Here is a 19777-nt window from a genome sequence, read left to right on the forward strand (position 1 = left end):
CCTAATGCTGCGCAGGTGTAGGAAGGTTTGGGGGGGGATAAAGTTTTCACCAGGAAACTGGGAGAACATCTGGGATTTCATGTGTTCAGTTCTGTACATAGCTGAGAAAATATCTGAGATATTGAGCAATTTTTCATACCTGACTTCCCCAACCCCTTAATCTAGTTTTTTATTTTTCTCTCTCCAGCATTCAGATTCATTGAGTTCAATAGATCTGCTACGTTGTGTATCACCCCTAGATTTTATCCAGTTGTCCCTTGATTTTATCCAGTTGTAGGAAAAACATTAATAGGTGTAATAGGTTCGGAATTTTTAATAGTTGCATTGGCATAAGTAGTAATACCTGGTTTTGCTTATTTGTATGTTTGCTTGTTTTTTGGTTCGTTTATTGTACTCTGGATTTCAGCCATGCTCCTGAACTGTAGTCCCAGAGTTTCTAGTTTCTTCAGGGAGAGACACTCCCTTGTCTCAGGAATTTGTGACATCTTTGTGTTGAGCAATTCTTGCAGCTCAAACATGTGAGCCACATTTTAGCCAGAAGCTCTAGCCAAGAATTGATGCTTTTGAATTATGGTGCTGGAGGAGACTCTTGAGAGTCCCAAGGACTGCAAGAAGATCAAACCTATCCATTCTGAAGGAAATCAGCCTTGAGTGCTCACTGGAAGGACAGATCGTGAAGCTGAGGCTCTAATACTTTGGCCACCTCATGAGAAGAGAAGACTCCCTGGAAAAGACCCTGATGTTGGGAAAGATGGAGGCTGCAAGGAGAAGGGGCCGACAGAGGACGAGATGGTTGGACAGTGTTCTTGAAGCTACCAGCATGAGTTTGACCAAACTGCGGAAGGCAGTGGAAGACAGGAGTGCCTGGCGTGGTCTGGTCCATGGGGTCACGAAGAGTTGGACACGACTAAACGACTATAAACAACAACAAAACAACAACAAATGGAAGGATTTCAACCGTGAATTCTGATCACTTGAAGAACCTACCATTTTAACCTATCTCTTTGCCAGGAAGGATTTCCTGCTCACCACTCGGAAATAATTTTATTTATTTGAAAGCTTTCAGTGCGGAGGCTTTCTCTTTTCAAGAGTGCCTAAATTTTTTTATTCCAAAGTGAAAAGCGAATTTACTTCCATTCAACACGTGTGTGTTTTCCAAGCGCCCCTCCAGACAGCCATCTGACTTATCATTAATGATTATTTCAGTTCATAATGGTATCGAGGCATCGATTTTGCATTTAGAACAAACTGTATTCATTTTTATTTATTTCTTTATGAATTTATATCCCACCCTTTGTCCCAAAGGAGCCCAGGCCTGCAAACGCATCTGTAATAAATATGCTTTTATTGCTATTGTATATCTTAAAACAACTAAAAGAGAGTTAATAACAGTCTTCTCACCTCTTTAAAGTATCATTATGCCTGCTTCTACATATACGCAAGAGTGCATCTCTTTTAATATCACCTTCATTATCTCAGAGATTATAACTATAGAAACACAAATATGTTTTCAGCTTTTGAATCTGTTTTTTTAAGAAACCAAAAAAAAACCAACAACTGTTGCCCGTAATTCTCAAGTGTGGCTAGGAAAACAATAATTTGGGAGTGATTTTTAAACAGATAAAAAGCCTTTCAGAAATACAGTGGTATCTCGGGTTACATACGCTTCAGGTTACATACGCTTCAGGTTGCAGACTCTGCTAACCCAGAAATAGTGCTTCAGGTTAAGAACTTTGCTTCAGGATGAGAACAGAAATCATGCTCCGGCAGCGCGGCGGCAGCCGGAGGCCCCATTAGCTAAAGTGGTGCTTCAGGTTAAGAACAGTTTCAGGTTAAGAATGGACCTCTGGAACGAATTAAGTACTTAACCCGAGGTACCACTGTATTTTGTTTAGATGAACATGTAAAGAATATGCCTTCGAAAGTACAATTCTCAAATTGTGAAATGTTAGGCACAGCGCTGGGTTTAAATAAATATTATGGGAGCTTCGTGTCATCAAGCTGCTATTTACATATATTGTACTGATGCTAATCTATGTACCGGTCAATTATCAGTTGACCACAAACCATGTTTTGTGCTGAAAATTCTCCTCTAGCGAAGCCACAGAGGACTTTTTATATGCTCTCCGAGGCTGAATCACCTGGGTGCCTTTGCAGAGAGAGCGTGCGTGGTGGTAATTCATTAGCTGGGTTACTTCCAAACGATGTTGCAAGCGCATGCCTTGGATGCGTGTGTTTGCGTGGGGGGGAAGATACTTTCCGGGATCTCAGCCTTCTTGAGAAATAAAGGAAGTGGATTTCTGCTGAGTTGCCCCATTGGTTCATCTATCTCAGAATAGCAGAAATTCTCCAGAAGCCATCCTTCTTCCCAGACCAACCTGGAGACGCCAGGAATTGAATTCTGCTTGCAGTCTCGACCACTGAGCTTTGGCACCCACCAAAGACATGAACCGATGGCCCGAGCCAAAGATATGGTTGCCTCCAGACATCCTTTTTCTTGCGCATTCGTGACGATTCATTCCTATGACACCATCCGGACGGCCACACACACTCCTGCTGTCCGTACTATTTGTGCCTTCCTTTTTTTTTTTTAATAATAATTTTTTATTGATTTTAACATATAAATTATAAAGTGTACCACAAAACTTATCACTTATACAATATTTTTAGACTTCCATCAGCACCTCTGATAATCCACCGTTTTATCCACTTCTTATACAGTACATTTCTTAGCTTTATATTGCCTTTAAGTCTCTTAACAAATTATCCTTCCCCTTATCTGTTTTTGTAATACTTCCAACTATACTCCTCACAGAACTTCTTGCAAACCTACAAACGTCGTCTGATCTTCACAAATGCTTTTCAAATAGTCCATAAATTTACTCCAGTCTTCCGTGAATTTCTGGTCCCGCCGGTTTCGAATTCTTCCTGTTGGTTTATCTAGTTCTGCATAGTCCATTAACTTCATCCTCCATTCTTCAATTGTCGGTAATTCTTCTTGCTTCCTACTATTTGTGCCTTCCAACGTGTGGGGCGGTCAGAATGCTCTGGTAACCTCTAGGTTAGATTACTGCCGTGGGTGATACATCGGGCTGCCTCTGAAGATGGCTCGGAAACTTCAGCTAGTGCAGAACTGGGTGGCCAACCTGGAGCAAGATGGTTTGAGCATGTGGCACCGATCCTGGTCCGACTGTACTGGCTGCCAATTAGTTTCCGGGCCCAATTCAAAGTGCTGGTTTTGACCTATAAAGCTTGAAATGGCTCAGGACCACAGCACCTCAAGGCCCGCCTCTTTCCATATGAATCTACCTGGACCCTGAGATCATCTTCTGAGGTCCTTCTTTGTGTTCCTCCTCCTCAAGAGGTGTGGAAGGAGGCAACACGGAAACAGGGCCTTCCCTGCAGTGGCTCCCCGTCTGTGGAATGCTCTCCCCAAGGAAGTTCACCTGGCGCCTTCATTATACACATATGGTTGCAAGGCAAAAACGTTCTTCAACCAGGCCTTTGGCTGATTGCCATTCAATGTCCTTTTAATTGTGTTGTGGGAGAGGGAGATTATTGGCTTTTGTTATTTTGTTCTTTTTAAAATAAATTTATTCATTTGGTTTTTTAACTTAAAATTTTAGAGAGATATATCAACCATAAATCATAAAAACAAGATTCCAAGGAATCTCCTGGAAAAACTTCAGATTTGCTAACAGACCAGGTAAATTTCTGGCATGGCAGCTGTAATGGTTCTAGGGGTTGCTCATGCGTAAACCGGCGCCACACCTGGCTGGGTTGCCTGAGTGAACCTCTTCTGTCCGGACAGCCACTCGCCCGTGGCTGTCTCAATCGCTGGCAGAATCCGTCAGTGGGCGTTTCTTGAACTTCTTCCAGCAAAGAAGCTCTTTGACGCCTAGTCTCCTCCTACTCTCCCTGCGCGGAAGCCCTCTGCGCAAGGAGGGTGTGGGCAGCGGAGGACCCTTACTCTCTCCGCTGGTCCCCGGCAAGGAGTCCAGGGACCGCCTCGCCGATTCCCCCATCTGCCCCCCTTCTCCACTGGTGCTACGCTGATTCCCTTCCCCAGAAGATGGGCTGCCTCTCCCCATCCCAGGACGCGCTCTGGAATCCCTCTGGAGCCCGCTCTCTCCCTCTGGCCCTGATGGCAGTTCTCTGACAGCAGCTAAAGAAGAAACAAGATATAAATTTAATACGTAAATATAGAAGAGAAAATTGTAGATAATCCGAAAGATTAAAAGAAAGCTTTTGATCTTATTTTTATTATGTATTTTGTGTTTATTAATATTGTGATTTCATGTCGTGAATCTACAAGCGAAGGGTGGTATCCAGACTTAATAAATAAAAACCAATAATAAAACCACAATTTCCAATTAGTGCCTGTGACTCCGTGACATTTCCTCTGAGTCGCCCTACAGCTTAATGGATGTTTGCGTGCTCCTCTCTTTGCAGATCCAGCAAAGCCGAGCAGAATCGTTCCTCTCGCATGGAGCCGGCTGCCGGGGCCACTTTACATCGCACCTCTGCCGCTTTCCAAAGATGAGTTTGGAAGAAGCCGCCTCTTACTCTCATCACGATGGAAGCTCAGCCCCCTGGTAATGGAGAGATTCTTCAGCAAGGCCCTTCGGCGGCCCGTCCGCCGTCCTTTGTTAATTTGCTGAAAGTGCACCGAGAGCTGCTGGTTGGCAAAGTCCGTAATACCCAGTGTTTGATTGACAACTTGATCAAGAATGAATACTTCTCTACCGAGGATGCTGAGATTGCAGCGCAATATCCTACGCAAGCAGACAAGGTATCTGCAGCCATTTCAGACTTGTACAGTGGTATCTCGGGTTACATATGCTTCAGGTTACATACACTTCAGGTTACAGACTCCGCGAACCCAGAAATAGTGCTTCAGGTTAAGAACTTTGCTTCAGGATGAGAACAGAAATCGTGCTCCAGTGGCGCAGCAGCAGCAGGAGGCCCCATTAGCTAAAGTGGTGCTTCAGGTTAAGAACGGACCTCCAGAACGAATTAACCCAAGGTACCACTGTATTCGGATTCGATAGCAAGGAGGTTAGAGGAGGCTGACTATTCTGTGAGAATTCGTTCTGATTTGCCAGTAGAGATGTTAGACCAGGGGTAAGCAAACTAAGGCATGGGGGCCGGATGTGGCCCAATCGCCTTCTCAATCTGGCCCGTCCCAGTGTGTTTTTACATGAGTAGAATGTGTCCTTTTATTTAAAATGTATCTCTGGGTTATTTGTGGGGCCTGCCTGGTGTTTTGACATGAGTAGAATGTGTCCTTTTATTTAAAATACGGCCTAGGACCCACGTTCCTACAGGACCGCCTCTCCTGGTATGCCCCGCGAAGGACCTTAAGGTCCACAAATAACAACACTTTGGAGGTCCCAAGTCGCAAGGTGGTTAGATTGGTTTCAACTAGGGCCAGGGCCTTTTTAGCACTGGCCCTGACGTGGTGGAATTCTCTGTCCCAAGAGACTAGGGCCCTGCAGGACTTGACATCTTTCCGCAGGGCCTGCAAGACAGAGCTGTTCCGCCTGGCCTTTGGTTTGGACTTGGTCTGACCCTTATGTTTCCCTTCCCTTATGGTCTTGATTTATCAGCAACTTTAAACTGAGGCTGCATTTTAAACTGCATTTTAACCTGTATTTTAAATTGGGTTTTTTTTCTCTCCCCCACTTTCCCCCCTATTATGTTTTTATTGTGATCTTATTGGTGTTCGCTACCCTGAGCCCGGCTCTGGCCGGGGAGGGCGGAGTATAAATAATAATTATTATTATTATTATTATTATTGTGCATCTCTGGGTTATTTGTGGGGCATAGGAATTCGTTCATTTTTCTTCCCCAAATATTTTCCAGCCCCCCACAAGGTTTGAGGGACAGTGGACTGGCCCCCTGCTGAAAAAGTTTGCTGCCCCCTGGGTTAGACGATGATTCATCTTCACCCCAGCGCTGCTCTTTTCAAGCCCTCTGCACTCCTCCCTGCGTTTCCCCTTTGCACCTCTGACATTGGGGGGTGGAAAAACGGGGGGACGACTGCAAAGGCTTCCTCCTATTGCTTTGTTCCCGCTTCTCTGCTGTCAATTTCTGCTGCATTGGGAAGGAGGAGAGGACGTCTCCTCTTTGTCTATCCTCCATGAAGCAAAATAAAGGATGCCTGCTTCTGTCTGACTTCCCCCAGTGGTGGCCGAGCGCCCGGGAAGCCCACAAAGGATTTGGACAGGTGGGCGTGGCAATCAACCTGACAACCACATGACATCACAGTGACATCATGTGGCACAGCAGGTTTTGACCACGAGGCCAATCCTGACAAAGATCTGGCCTATGGAGCCAAAAAAGTTTCCTCGTCTCTGTAGTACAACATACTAAAAGGTAAAGGGACCCCTGACTATTAGGTCCAGTCGTGACCGACTCTGGGGTTGCGGCTCTCATCTTGCTTTATTGGCTGAGGGAGCCGGTGTACAGCTTCCGGGTCATGTGGCCAGCATGACTAAGCCGCTTCTGGTGAACCAGAGCAGCGCACGGAAACACCGTTTACCTTCCTGCCGGAGCGGTACCTATTTATCTACTTGCACTTTGATGTGCTTTTGAACTGCTAGGTTGGCAGGAGCAGGGACCGAGCAACGGGAGCTCACCCCGTTGCGGGGATTCAAACCACCGACCTTCTGATCAGCAAGTCCTAGACTCTGTGGTTTAACCCACAGCGCCACCCGCATCCCACAGTAGTTCATACCATGAGCCAAAAATGAGCCTTCTGTGTCATGTAGCAAGCATGACTAAGCTGCTTCTGGTGAAACCAGAGCAGCGCACAGAAATGCTGTTTACCTTCCCACCAGTGCGCTCCCTATTTATCTACTTGCACTTTGATGTGCTTTCAGACTGCTAGGTTGGCAGGAGCAGGGACCAAACAACGGGAGCTCACCCCGTCGTGGGGATTCGAACTGCCAACCTTCTGATCAGCAAGTCCTAGGCTCTGTGGTTTAACCCATACAACATACTAAGATCAGTACAAAAAGTGAGATGAGCCTGTATTCATGTGATGGTGGACTTCTTGCTGTTGTGGTTCTGGGCTCATTTGTCCCAATTGACAGAGCCATAGCCCATGCGAATAATAGTCTCCTCCTGCCAACATCCCAGTAAGGCAAAGATTCTTTATGTGGGGTTTTTTTTCTAAACAGTAAGGGAGAGAAAACCTGTACTTCTGGCCATAACTGACCCTTCCTCCAGCCCGGGAGTTAATTCTGTTTCTCCAGTTAATAATTGTTAGTTTTCTGCTGCCTCTGGCTGATGGGCTTAAGGAACCAGTTATTCAACATTTGAAATTTCATTCCCTCACTGCGGTCGGTCAGAGTGTTTTGTGTACTCGGAGATTCTTCAAGGTGCCAATTCTCAAGGCTCAAAATGACTCCTGCTGTGTTTGTGGAAATGTATTCATGCCTTCCATAGTTTTAGTTACAGGTAGGTAGCCATGTTGGTCTGCTGTAGTCGAAACAAAATTTAAAAATTCCTTCCTTAGAGACCAACTAAGTTTGTTATTGGTATGAGATTTCATGTGCTGGACTATTTAATTGCTCATCTTCTAACACTGCGCATGCCATCAAATGCCAACAGTGCCCTTCAGCTTTCTATATTGGACAAACAGGCCAAACCCTACGCCAAAGGATAAAGGTAAAGGGACCCCTGAGCGTTAGGTCCAGTCGCGGATGACTCTGGGGTTGTGGTGTTCATCTTGCTCTATAGGCAGAGGAGCCAGCGTTTGTCCGCAGACAGCTTCCGGGTCATGTGGCCAGCATGACTAAGCCGCTTCTGGCGAACCAGAGCAGTGCACAGAAACGTCGTTTACCTTCCCACCACAGCGGTACCTATTTATCTACTTGCACTTGACGTGCTTTCGAACTGCTAGGTTGGCAGCATCTGGGACCGAGCTACGGGAGCTCACCCCATCGCTGGGATTCAAACTGCCGACCTTCTGATCGGCAAGCCCTAGGCTCTGTGGTTTAGACCACAGCACCACCCACATCCAGTTCAACATATATCTGAAGTACAGTGGTACACTCTGTGGAGTCAAAACATAGACCATCATGTGATAGACAATAAGAACTGATAGGTGTTGCTTGGCATTGTGGTCATGAATAGGGGTAAGGCAAGAAATGCAGCCGTGAGAGAAAGTGAAGAGATAGAGGAAACTTGGGAGAACAGACTGTTAGAATTCCTGCTCCATGATTGCAGTCATGGGATTTTTGTCTATCACATGACGGTGTATGTTTTGACTCCACAAAGTGGGAAGTGACGGAGGCAGGATGTTTGTGTTACTGTGTTCCGTGAAGTGGGACTATTGTCCTTTGTTCTTTCTCTTTGCTGTCTGATGTTAGAGAGAGAGGGGGAGCCATGTTGCAGTGCTCCATGTGTGTTTATATGTAAATAAAGTAGATTAGCCAAAATGCTGAGCTGCTGAGGTCTGTTACGCAAGCTGTGAAGACTCTGCGGATCCCTAAGTGTGCCGGTGTCTGTTGGCATCAGTCGCTGTGATGTTCAGGCAGAAGAAAGCTTTTGAAGCTCCCGAACGATCGACCAGGAGGGAGAGAACATGCCAGTCAGGCCTGTGTCTCTGCCAGGGTCCTACTCGAGTGTAGGCTGAGCTGAATGATGCCTGCTGTTGTGTCACGCCAGATAGTGTTCCTCTACTCGCAACTGGTGCGATTGGCATTTAGCACGACGTGGTGGTGTAGCCTCAGCTCCATTAAAAACCATGCATGCAGAAAAAAATGCAACATTGGGATGTTGTTATTGGTTCTGCAAAGAAGAAGGCAGATGATGTGTTGCCCCACAACAGCAATTGACTCTAGAGCGCTTGAGAGTACTCTACCTATTAATCCGCTGCCTCTGTAGATCTTTGACGTCTCGTGTGATCTTTCCGCAGGTCCGCAAAATTTTGGATCTCGCGCAGAGCAAAGGAGAAGAAGTGGCGGAATACTGCGTCTATATCCTGCAGCAAGTAGCGGATGCTTATTACGAGCTGCAGCCGTGGCTGGAAGAGATTGGGTTTCGCCCTTCAGAGGTCGTTGGTAATAAGCCCGTTGAAAATACCGACCCAGGTAGGATGCCTGCTTTTAGAAGATTTTCATTCCCTATAGAAAAAGCTTGTCTGGGTAATCCCATCATTCATTGCTTCAATGTTGGTGAAACGCTTTTTCCAGGAGAAATAAATAATAAAGGTTAGCAGGGTGATTTTCTCAGGGTACGCTTCCCATAAATGGACTACATGTGCAGATTGCATCCTGCTTTTCGCATTTACCCAGCCTGAAACTGGTGGCTTGTTCCTCTGTGCATGAAACGTAGGAGCTCTAGCAGAGTATCTGATGCAGCCTCCTCAAATCCGCTTGTAATAATCATAATCATATAACTTATTGTTTATACCTTGCCCATCTGGCTGGGTTTCTCCAGCTACTCTGGGCAGCTCCCAGCAAAATATTAAAAACAGGATAAAATATCAAACAAAGACTTCCCTAAACAGGGCTGCCTTCAGATGTCTATAAAAGTCAGATAGGTGTTTATGTCTTTGACATCTGATGGGAGGGTGTTTCACAGGGTGGGCGCCACTACCTAGAAGGCCCTCTGCCTGGTTCCCTGTAACCTCACTTCTCGCAGCGAGGAAACAGCCAGAAGGCCCTCAGCACTGGACCTCAGTGTCCGGGCATAATGATGGGGGTGGAGACACTCCTTCAGGTATACTGGGCCGAGGCCGTTTAGGGCTTTAAAGGTCAGCACTGACACTTTGAATTGTGCTCGGAAACGTACTGGGAGCCAATGTAGGTCTTTCAAGACTCCAAGTCACCAGTCTAGCTGCTGCATTTTGGATTAGTTGTAGTTTCCCAGTCACCTTCAAAGGTAGCCCCACATAGTAATCCAAGCGGGAGATAACCAGAGCATGCACCTCTCTGGTGAGACAGTCTGTGGGCAGGTAGGGTCTCAGCCGGCGTTCCAGATGGAGCAGGTAGACAGCTGCCCTGGTCACAGAATTGACCTGCACCTCCACTAAGAGGTTGTTGGATCACAACTCCTATCAACCCCAACCAGTCTGGCTGTCCTGCTTGAGACTGATGGAAGCTGAATACCAAAATCCCTGCATGGCTCCAAGTTGGGGAAAGCCGATCTCATGGCTACTTCAAATATATCATGTATGTTGTCACAAAGGCTTGCTGCACATTTCTGGTGTCAGAAGCCGCTGGTAGACAAAACTGAGAAGGAGGTGCTGTGAACTTAAAATACCCCACAAAACAATCCAAAGAAGGCTCACTAATTAAACAGAACAGCGGGGGGACTTTAGAGAGCTGAATTGTGTAAAAATGAAATCACTTCTTTGAACAGCAGACCCGCATGGCATAAAACGAGCTACTTTGAAAGTGCTCTCAGGGTCAGAGGTGACTTTGCTGTAGGCCAGGCATGTCCAAAATCCGTTTTGGGGGCCTAATTCGGCCTCTGTGGCAGTTTTATTTCCCGTGGTAAAATCCTCAACAACTTCAATCCTAAAAAAAAGGTTCACAATTTTGGTCAGCCATTCACTTCATCTAATCTGGCCCTCTTTGAAAAAAGTTTGGACACCACTGCTGTAGGCAAACACAAGCCCAAACCCTTATAGAATCCAGCAGAATTGTGGTGGTTGTTACATTTATATCCCAACTTTCCCCAAAGAGCTCAAGATACAGAATTCTCCCCCTGTGCATTACAATACTAAGGTTGAACCCTGATCTGTGAACTTCAATACTAAGGTTGAACCCTGATCTCCCAGGTCCTAGTCCATCATCTAACCACTACCCCACGCTGACTCTCTGCTTTTTTTTTTTGTAATGGTTTTGTATGACGTATCTCTTCATGCTGGCTCTCCTGTGCTAGAATTTCTCTTTGTCATAACCAATGCTACCTTTAGTTAGCAGGTACCGTCAGAAACTTAAAGATGAATTGGGGCGTGACACAAAGTTCATCATGTCGTATGCCCAGAAGGAGGACATGTTGCTTGAGGAGATTTATTCTTCCAACATCATGGAGTTTATCAAGGACAACAACGAGAAACTCAGCAACGTGAATAGCTTGGAGGACCTGCTGGACGTCAACGTTGGTCTGATCAATGAAGCTGGAGAGGTGATCTATATCTTTGGTGATGCAGGGATTGGGAAGTCCATTCTCTTGCAAAAGATGCAAAACCTCTGGTCCAAGGGCAAACTCGACGTAGGGGCCAAATTCTTCTTTCGTTTCCGATGCCGGATGTTCAGCTGCTTCAAACAGGATGAAGCCATATGTTTGAAAGACCTCCTGTTCAAGTACAACTGTTTCCCAGACCAGGACCCTGAAGAGGTCTTTGACTTCATCGTGAAGTTCCCTCACACGGTTCTGTTCACCTTCGACGGCTTTGATGAGATCCATTCTGACTTTGACCTCAACAGCGTTCCAGAGATCTGCTCCCCCACTGAATCGATCCACCCGCTGGCTTTGCTGGTGGGTCTCCTCAGCGGGAAACTTCTGAAGGGATCTCAGAAAGTCCTGACTGCCAGGACAGGGACAGATGTTCATCGGAACATTGTCCGGAAGAAGGTACATCTCCGAGGGTTTTCCAGCAGTAACCTGAAAGAATACACAAAAATGTTCTTCAAAGACGAAGGGTGCAGGACCTTAGTCCTGAACCAACTGGAAGCCAACCCAAATCTGAGCAGTCTCTGCTTAGTGCCTTTGTTCTGCTGGATTATCTTCAAATGCTTTGACCACTTTCACTCGGCCTTTGACAGCCACGAGCTCCCGGATTTCACCGTGACCTTGACCGATATTTTCTTGCTCATGACCGAAGTCCACCTCAACCGGATCCAGAAGACCAACTTGCTGAAGAAGAACAACAGGAGCCAAGTGGAGACCTACAGGTCCAACAAAGAGACGCTGTTTGCTCTGAGCAGAGTGGCTCACGCGGCGATGCAGAAATCCCTCTTTGTCTTTGACCAAGAGGAAGTCCTCGCCAACCTCTCTGAGCAGGAGTTGCAGCTGGGTTTCCTCAGGGCGGTTCCCGACTACGGTGGCCACGGAGACCAAGTTTCCTACGAGTTCCTGCACTTGACCTTGCAGTCCTTCTTCACCGCTTTGCATCTGGTCACCGACGAGAAGGTGAGCGCCAAAGATCTGCTCCGTTTTTTTGCTGAATGCTCCACCTCGGACACCACCCTGCGTTCTTGCTTCCCGCTCGCTTGGCTGAAGAAGCACCACCCGACGGGAGAGGACCCTTTCCGGAACAACGAACACTTCCACTTCACCAACCTCTTCCTCTGCGGCTTGCTGTCCAAGTCGAAGCAGAAGCTCCTGCAGCACTTGGTTTCTCCTGCGTCCCTCAAGAAGAAGAGGAAGGTGCTCCTCACCTATTTCTTTGAAAGCATGAAGTCCCACCTGAAGGGGCTAACCCGGGCGAGGCTGAAAGAATACCGGCAGATTCAAGTGATGCCCAATTTCGTATGGATGTTGAGGTGCATCTACGAGACTCAGAGTGAGAAGGTGGGCATGGGGGTGGCCAAGGGCATGGGAGCCAACTACATCAAGCTCACCTACTGCAACATCTACTCTGCCGACTGCAGCGCCATCTCATTCACCATGCATCATTTCCGGAAGCGCCTAGCCCTGGACTTGGACAACAACAACATCAACGATTATGGGATAAAGCAGCTGATGCCTTGTTTCAGTAGGCTGGCAGTACTCCGGTAAGTTCCTGGGCTTGCTGTCTGCTCTTAAGGGTCATCAGCCCTTCTCTGATACAGTGGTACTTCAGTTTTCGAACGTTTCAGTTTTCGAACGTTTCGGTTTTCGAACGCCAAAAACCGGAAGAAATAAATGCTTCCGGTGAGTGTCCCCCCCCCATTTTCTCTATTGAATTTGCAAACCGCCCTTTGCGCCTCAGTTTCCAAACATTTTGGAAGTCGAACGGTCTTCTGGAACAGATTACGTTCGAAACCGAAGTACCACTGTACAGTGGTGCCTCGCAAGACGAAAAGAATCCGTTCCGCGAGTCTCTTCGTCTTGCTTTTTTTCATCTTGCGAAGCAACCCTATTAGCGGATTAGCGGATTAGCGCTCTTAGCGGCAAAGCGGCTATTAGCGGCTTAGCGGCTTAGAAAAAGGGGGGGGGGAGCAAAAAAAATTGCAAGGCTCGCAAGACGTTTTCGTCTTGCGAAGCAAGCCCATAGAGAAATTCGTCTTGCGAAGCGCCTCGAAAAACGGAAAACCCTTTCGTCTAGCGGGTTTTTCGTCTTGCGAGGCATTCGTCTTGCGGGGCACCACTGTATAAGACTGCTGGGCTAACAAACCACGGTTTGTTGGAGGAGAAGCAAACAGCAAGGTTCAGCATGCTCTCTTCCTTTCTTCTCTTTCCTTTTTAAAAAAACCTTATATTTTATTAAGTTTCAACATACGCAGTCAAAACCCAGTTTCGTCTTTTCTCTTACTTTTGTCAACTTCGCACCCCGGTTTCCATGGAGTTGTTTTTAACAATTTTTATTAAATTTTCTGTTTTACAATTTAGAATACTCATTTAAACATCCGTAAAATATCAGTGACTTCCCTTCCTCTCTTTCCGTGGTTCATTTTGCATATCATAAATCCCTTCATATTTTAGGTAAACCAAACCATTCAGTATTCCATTATTACATCCATCAAAACTTATTGACACTGTTGAATTTATCTTAAGGCTGCCAAGGTTTTCAAGTGTACACAATTCCTCCCCGTATATTCAATAAACATTTCCCAATATTCTCTAAACGTATGTTTTGTTCTATTTCTTTGATGCTGCAACAAAATCTACAGAGCACATTTCGGTGCCTATTAAAAGGAGGATTTTCCTACTACTTTCCCCCCTAATGTATCTCAAACAGCCATTTATTTTCTCCTGCCTGCCCCTTTAATTTTTTTCAGGTTAAGTGTTAACCAGATCACAGACCAAGGAGTCAGAGTGCTTTACGACGAGATGTCCAAGTACAGAATTGTGAGTTATTTGGGGTATGTATGAATGAGGAGCTCGGATAGCTGTCACGTTTGGGGCTGGTCCTGATGACTGAAGGGAGCCTCGTGAACATTGTGTGTTCATGTGCGACCCTGCCTTGCGCCAAATCACCTTGTCGCTCCCTCATCAGTGTTGGCCCCGGGGGAAACAAAGGAAAGGCGTTTGGATCCAGCTCCCACTATTTTCCACCGAGTCTTGCAGTTGTCTTTTTTTATTATTATTATTATTTATGGTTTTCAGGTTTATACATTTCAATGATTCAAATCCTGCCAATGTCCTTATCAGTTTACAATTTATCCGTAAATATTCCATAAACCACTTCCGTTCTTTTATAACAAAGTTTGATTTCTTATTTTTCCGGTAAGTTCTGCCATTTCTGCGTATACCATAAGTTTTTGTATCCATTCTTTTTGGCTGGGACTTCTTCTTCTTTCCATTTTGGGGGCAAGTGACTTTCTTGCCGCTGTAGTCTCATACAGAAATAAGTTTCTGTACAGTCTGGGTCGTCTTGCAGTTGTAAGTGGGTCTTGTTCCCGAATGAGTGGGCACAGTATTGCAGCTGTGCAGTGAAATGTTTATTTCTCTGTCTTATCATATGCTGGCTCCAAGGCAGGTCTAGGCACAGGTAAAGATGGTGTTAATTTTCCGTGAATTGCACAAGAAGGCAGTGGGTGTTGGCAAACTGGAATAATAGACATTGGCATGTGCATTCCATTCAAAGCCTCTCTAGAATGTGCAACTGATAAGGATCCATATTTTCCCATCCAGCAAGCAATGCGCATACAGAACAGTACAGAATATGCTTTGCAGAATTGAGGCAACTGGAGCCTTAAAGCAAACTGCAAACCTCCTTCTTGAACTTTTGCACAGTTAATTTACCAGGTTCTCGTACAAAATAAGCAGGTCTCTGACTCTAAATGAATTGTAATGGGGTTTTTTTGGGGGGGAGGAATCAGATCCCATGCATCTGATATAATAACCCTACCCGGTTTGTAGCTGTTAGGTAAAGTAAAGGTAAAGGGACCCCTGACAATTAGGTCCAGTCGTGACCGACTCTGGGGTTGCAGTGCTCATCTCGCTTTATTGGCCGAGGAGCCGGTGTACAGCTTTCAGGTCATGTGGCCAGCAGGACTAAGCCGCTTCTGGCGAACCAGAGCAGCGCACGGAAACGCCGTTTACCTTCTCGCTGGAGTGGTACCTATTTATCTACTTGCACTTTGATGTGCTTTTGAACTGCTAGGTTGGCAGGAGCAGGGACTGAGCAACGGGAGCTCACCCTGTCACGGGGATTCGAACTGCCAACCTTCTGATCGGCAAGTCCTAGGCTCTGTGGTTTAGCTGTTAAAAAGTTACAAATCTAAACACCAGTTCCTTTTTTATTATTTCCCCCGCCACCCCACAGCTTGTACAACAACCAGATTACCGACGTTGGAGCCAAATACGTTGCAAGACTCATTGAGGAATGTCCAAGCCTCATATATGTTAAGTATGTATTTCCAACCCCCGCTTTCTACCATGTTTCTCAGTGCAGCGAAAGCTTGAAAGATACAAGCAGAACTGGAATAACACTTGTAGTTTAATGGTGAATTTTGGAGATAATGGAGATGTAAAAGATTTGGATGATTATAAAAGACGCAGGAGGAAATGGTTAACAAAAGGACCCACAAAGGGAAGGAGGGAAGTCCAGGAGATTCCCTGGAATTTTGTTTTTACGTTATATATTGGATATGTGATTGTAAAGCTTGGATTTGAAAACCAAATAAACAATTTAAAAAGAAAGAAAAAGAAAGCTTGAAAGATACGGGAAATATCATTTTTCTTAGATGGAGTGATGCTTCTGCATGGATAGCTATTATTATTATTATTATTATTATTATTATTATTATGCATTTAGGACATTTGTACCCTGCTGTTCAGTCAGAAAAGGCTTCCAGGGCAGCTTACATGCAGTCAAAACAAGGGAGTGCCTCCCCCACATGCTTACAATCTAAAAAGACACGACACACAAGGAAAAGGGGACACGGAGGGAAGATGAAAATAAAAATCAAACCTCAGACACCAGTTTCTAAACAGTTGTTCCCATACCAACCAGCTGGCAGAGTTCAGGGGTAGGAGCTCGCCTCTCGCAGCATAGAAAGAGTTCTGCTTCTCTGCTTCTGAGTGATCTATCTCTCTCTTGCCATAGCCAGTTGTCCGCCTAAATAGGGTTAATGGTAACTTAAATTTACTAAATGGTATATAGCCAATTTTAATCAGATTGTCATTTTAATTGGCTAACAGTTAAGGACACACTACGTAAAGCTGATTGTGAGGCTGGTGCATAGAAGTGAAAGAGAATGAAAAATAAAATATTGAAGATGGCCTTTTAAGAGTACACAGTAGCTTATTATTATTATTATTATTATTATTATTATTATTATTATATTTTATTTTGACAAAGTAATAATCATGCATAAAGAAGAAAAATATGCACCCCACCACCGTGACCATTCTGTTGTAACTAACCAGCCTCCCAAAATTTCAACAGATAGTTTGACCCCTTTCTGTTTAAACAGTACAAATTCTACAAACACACCTTCCATATCTCCTCAAAACCATTTCTCCTGCATGTTTCCCGTCTTACCTTAAATTAACTCACATTTTCTTTAGAGTATCTCTAGCCCTGTGGAGGTTTTAAAATATGCAGTTATTTAAATATGAGGATTCCAAAGGCAGATAATTGGGCAACCAAAAATTCTTTAATCCGCTTATTATGTTGTTTCGTAAAGCATTCAGCGAAGTATCCCTTTGTTGGAACCGATTCATTAGTAGCTGTTCCAACGAGAGACATTCCGGTTACAAAACAGCAAACACAAGTGAATCTGGTTTTCTTTCTAGAAGTGCAGAAAGAAACCACTAGCTAAAATGGCACTGAAGGAATTCCATTGCATTGTTGACTTGATTTCTGGCAGATCAAAAAACAAAAACCTACCCACATGGTATTTCTTTGCAGAATAGGAGCAAACAGAATAACCACAGAGGGAGGGAAATGTCTCGCTGATGCCATCCGGAAGAGTAAAACGATGTATGAAATTGGGTAAGTTGGATCACTTTCGTTCATGGTTTTTAATAATTGGGGTTCCCCCCCTCCCCCACAAAGGATCCTGGACACTTTAGTGACAGTTTGATGATGCAGAGGGCGCTCTTTATTTCTTCTTTTTCTTTTTGTCCATTGCTAATGCAAGTTTTATTTATTTAATTTATTTATTATTTATTGAATTTATATACCGCCCTATACCCGGGGGTCTCAGGGCAGTTCACAGAATAAAATCAAGAGATAAAACCACAAAATACATAATAAAAATAAAAACAACAACCCAATAGTTCCCCCCCCCACAAAAACCCCACATTTTAAAAGGGCAGCTGAGCTAACCTGTTCTGAGACCTACTGGTGGACGATAGCAATAGTAATAAACAGTGCTTATTTTCTGGGGGGACGCAGGGGTACACATACCCCTAAATGTTTTGTGAATCTTTGTCCATTTACTGTACAGTGGTACCTCAGGTTAAGTACTTAATTCGTTCCGGAGGTCCGTTCTTAACCTGAAACTGTTCTTAACCTGAAGCACCACTTGAGCTAATGGGGCCTCCTGCTGCCGCTGCGCTGCCGGACCCCGATTTCTGTTCTCATCCTGAAGCAAAGTTCTTAACCTGAAGCACTATTTCTGGGTTAGCGGAGTCTGTAACCTGAAGCGTATGTAACCTGAGGTACCACTGTATTTATTTTCCCCAGTTTGAACTATAAAATGGCGATTTGTTTCTTGAGTCAAAATGAGAGTATCCCTAAAAAAAATATATTAAGAAAAAAGCGCTGGTGGTAATAATAATAATAATAATAATAATAATAATAATAATATGTCCCATCTCTTTCTTTTTGACAGGATGTGGGGCAATCAGGTTGGAGACGAAGGGGCCAAAGCCTTTGCAGAAGCACTGCAGAATCACCCCAGTATAACAAACGTCAGGTAAGACCATATCTGAGCAGGGAACTGTCGGAAATCAAGCCTTTATCAGGGGAAACTGGCAACTCTCCCAGGCGCCCAGCATGATTCCCTGTTGACCTCCCTGGCTGCATTCCCCAGCAAGATCCAGGCTAGGTCTTGATAGGCGATTCTTCTCAAACGTGAGAAGAACACACCCCTCTTTCCTGCCCCCCCTGGCAGGGGAAAGAGATAGACAGAAACGAATTTACATGCCTTTATTTCTGTCTTTGCAGCATTACAAAAAACATGACTGCTCTCTTCAAGCTCCAGCAGTCTAGTGACAAACACTTCCTGGACAGGAAAAAACGGAAGAGCTCATATTACACTCTGAGCTAATTCCGGTGCTTCGCACTGTGAATTGACTGTCCCTCTGTTTCCCATGGACAGTCCCAACATTCCCATTATGTTTTGCTTTCAAGCTAGCAGTTTGCAGCTGCATTGCTTCTATATCGTAACAGGAGCGACGGCTTAGACCCATATCATGAAGGATTATCCTCATGTCAGAAGAGTAAACACCCCACATTTCAGAACAATGGGACACTTTAGGATTGTTAAATGGGGCTGGTGAGGCTGGAGTCAACCATCCAGCATCCTGGGATAGGTGCTGGGGCCTTAGCCCCCTCTGGCGGGGTCCACAACTGATAACTGCCTCAGGTGATTGGACCCGGCCATCCTTTGAATTTCCCACAATGCCTCACAGGCAATGGGTAGGCAATGGGTAGGCAAACTATGGCCCGGGAGCCAGATCCGGCCCAATCACCTTCTAAATCCGGCCCACAGACAGTCCAGCGTGTTTTTACATGAGTAGAATGTGCCCTTTTATTTAACATGCATCTCTGGGTTATTTGTGGGACATAGGAATTCGTTCATTTTTATCCCTTCAAAATATAGTCTGGCCCCCCACAAGGTCTGAGGGACAGTGGACCGGCCCCCTGCTGAAAAAGTTTGCTGACCCCCGCTCTAGGCCTAGGTAAATGGAGTTGGTTGTTGTCAGGATCTGTCTTGGGCAGCAACTGAGTCTGTTGTAGTCAAGCAATACCAATAGGTTTTTGGCAGAGAACCAGGGAGCCTAATTTAGAGCAAAGACCTCTTAAAAAATCAAAGATGATTGATGTCTTAAATGGTGGCGTTACAGTACCAAAACAGCATTGTCAGTCCATATTTGGCTGTAAAAAGCATTAAAAAATAAAATTGACGTTGGCAGCTTCTCAGAATTTGGAGAGACGCTTTTAAAACACAATTTTCCTTAAGGGAAAAAGAAAAAGCTTGTCAATCACTTTTCTTTCATCTAACAAACAAACCTTGACGATTCTAGGCTAAGGAGAATGGCCGTTTTCCTTCTCCCACAAGATGGCAGACTTCATCAAGTGAAAATCTCAAAAGTCTGTTTAGTTGGGTGAGAAGAGAGGGCCGCTTCTTGCAGCGCAATTTTTTTGAGAGTGCTCCACCTGCACACAAACGTGTGACTACGAAAAAACAACAGCACAGATTTATGCAAAAATAAAATAACATACAAGGAAGCCATAATTGTTTCTAGTTCTTTCTGGAAGTACAAACCATGGCAGACCCATGTCTCCCCATGCTGAATGTGTGAAACAGCTGAGAACCAGAGAAAACGTCAAGTCTTTTGTGTTTGGAAATCTCTGTTGAACTCGCCAGTGATCCTTGCTGGCTAGTTTTGGTCAAAAATCCCTGTCTGCCTTGCCTTCTTTGCAATGGTGTTG

The 19777-nt window shown here is 45.0% G+C and overlaps 1 protein-coding gene and 1 long non-coding RNA gene across 5 annotated transcripts in view; both read left to right on the forward strand.

The window, feature by feature from the left end:
* Positions 1-19777, forward strand: part of NOD1 (nucleotide binding oligomerization domain containing 1) — a 40907-nt gene that overhangs the window by 2295 nt on the left and 18835 nt on the right. The window contains exons 2-9 of one of the 4 annotated variants that reach the window (XM_079947194.1): positions 3629-3706; positions 4453-4792; positions 8927-9101; positions 10934-12737; positions 13944-14027; positions 15434-15517; positions 17024-17107; positions 17952-18035. In XM_079947194.1, the coding sequence (XP_079803320.1) occupies positions 4577-4792; positions 8927-9101; positions 10934-12737; positions 13944-14027; positions 15434-15517; positions 17024-17107; positions 17952-18035 (2531 nt within the window). In that variant the 5' untranslated portion in view covers positions 3629-3706; positions 4453-4576. Of the gene's footprint in view, positions 1-3628; positions 3707-4452; positions 4793-6279; positions 6379-8926; positions 9102-10933; positions 12738-13943; positions 14028-15433; positions 15518-17023; positions 17108-17951; positions 18036-19777 lie in introns of those variants that run through there. The other 3 variants (XM_079947193.1, XM_079947196.1, XM_079947195.1) reach the window with 3 other exon arrangements.
* On the forward strand, positions 15525-16997 carry LOC307199587. Its single transcript, XR_013832086.1, has 2 exons — positions 15525-15942; positions 16692-16997. It is a non-coding gene; the product is annotated as an uncharacterized lncRNA (long non-coding RNA).

The sequence above is a fragment of the Podarcis cretensis genome (genome assembly GCF_951804945.1).
Source record: "Podarcis cretensis genome assembly, chromosome: 12".
Taxonomy (NCBI): Eukaryota; Metazoa; Chordata; class Lepidosauria; order Squamata; family Lacertidae; genus Podarcis; species Podarcis cretensis.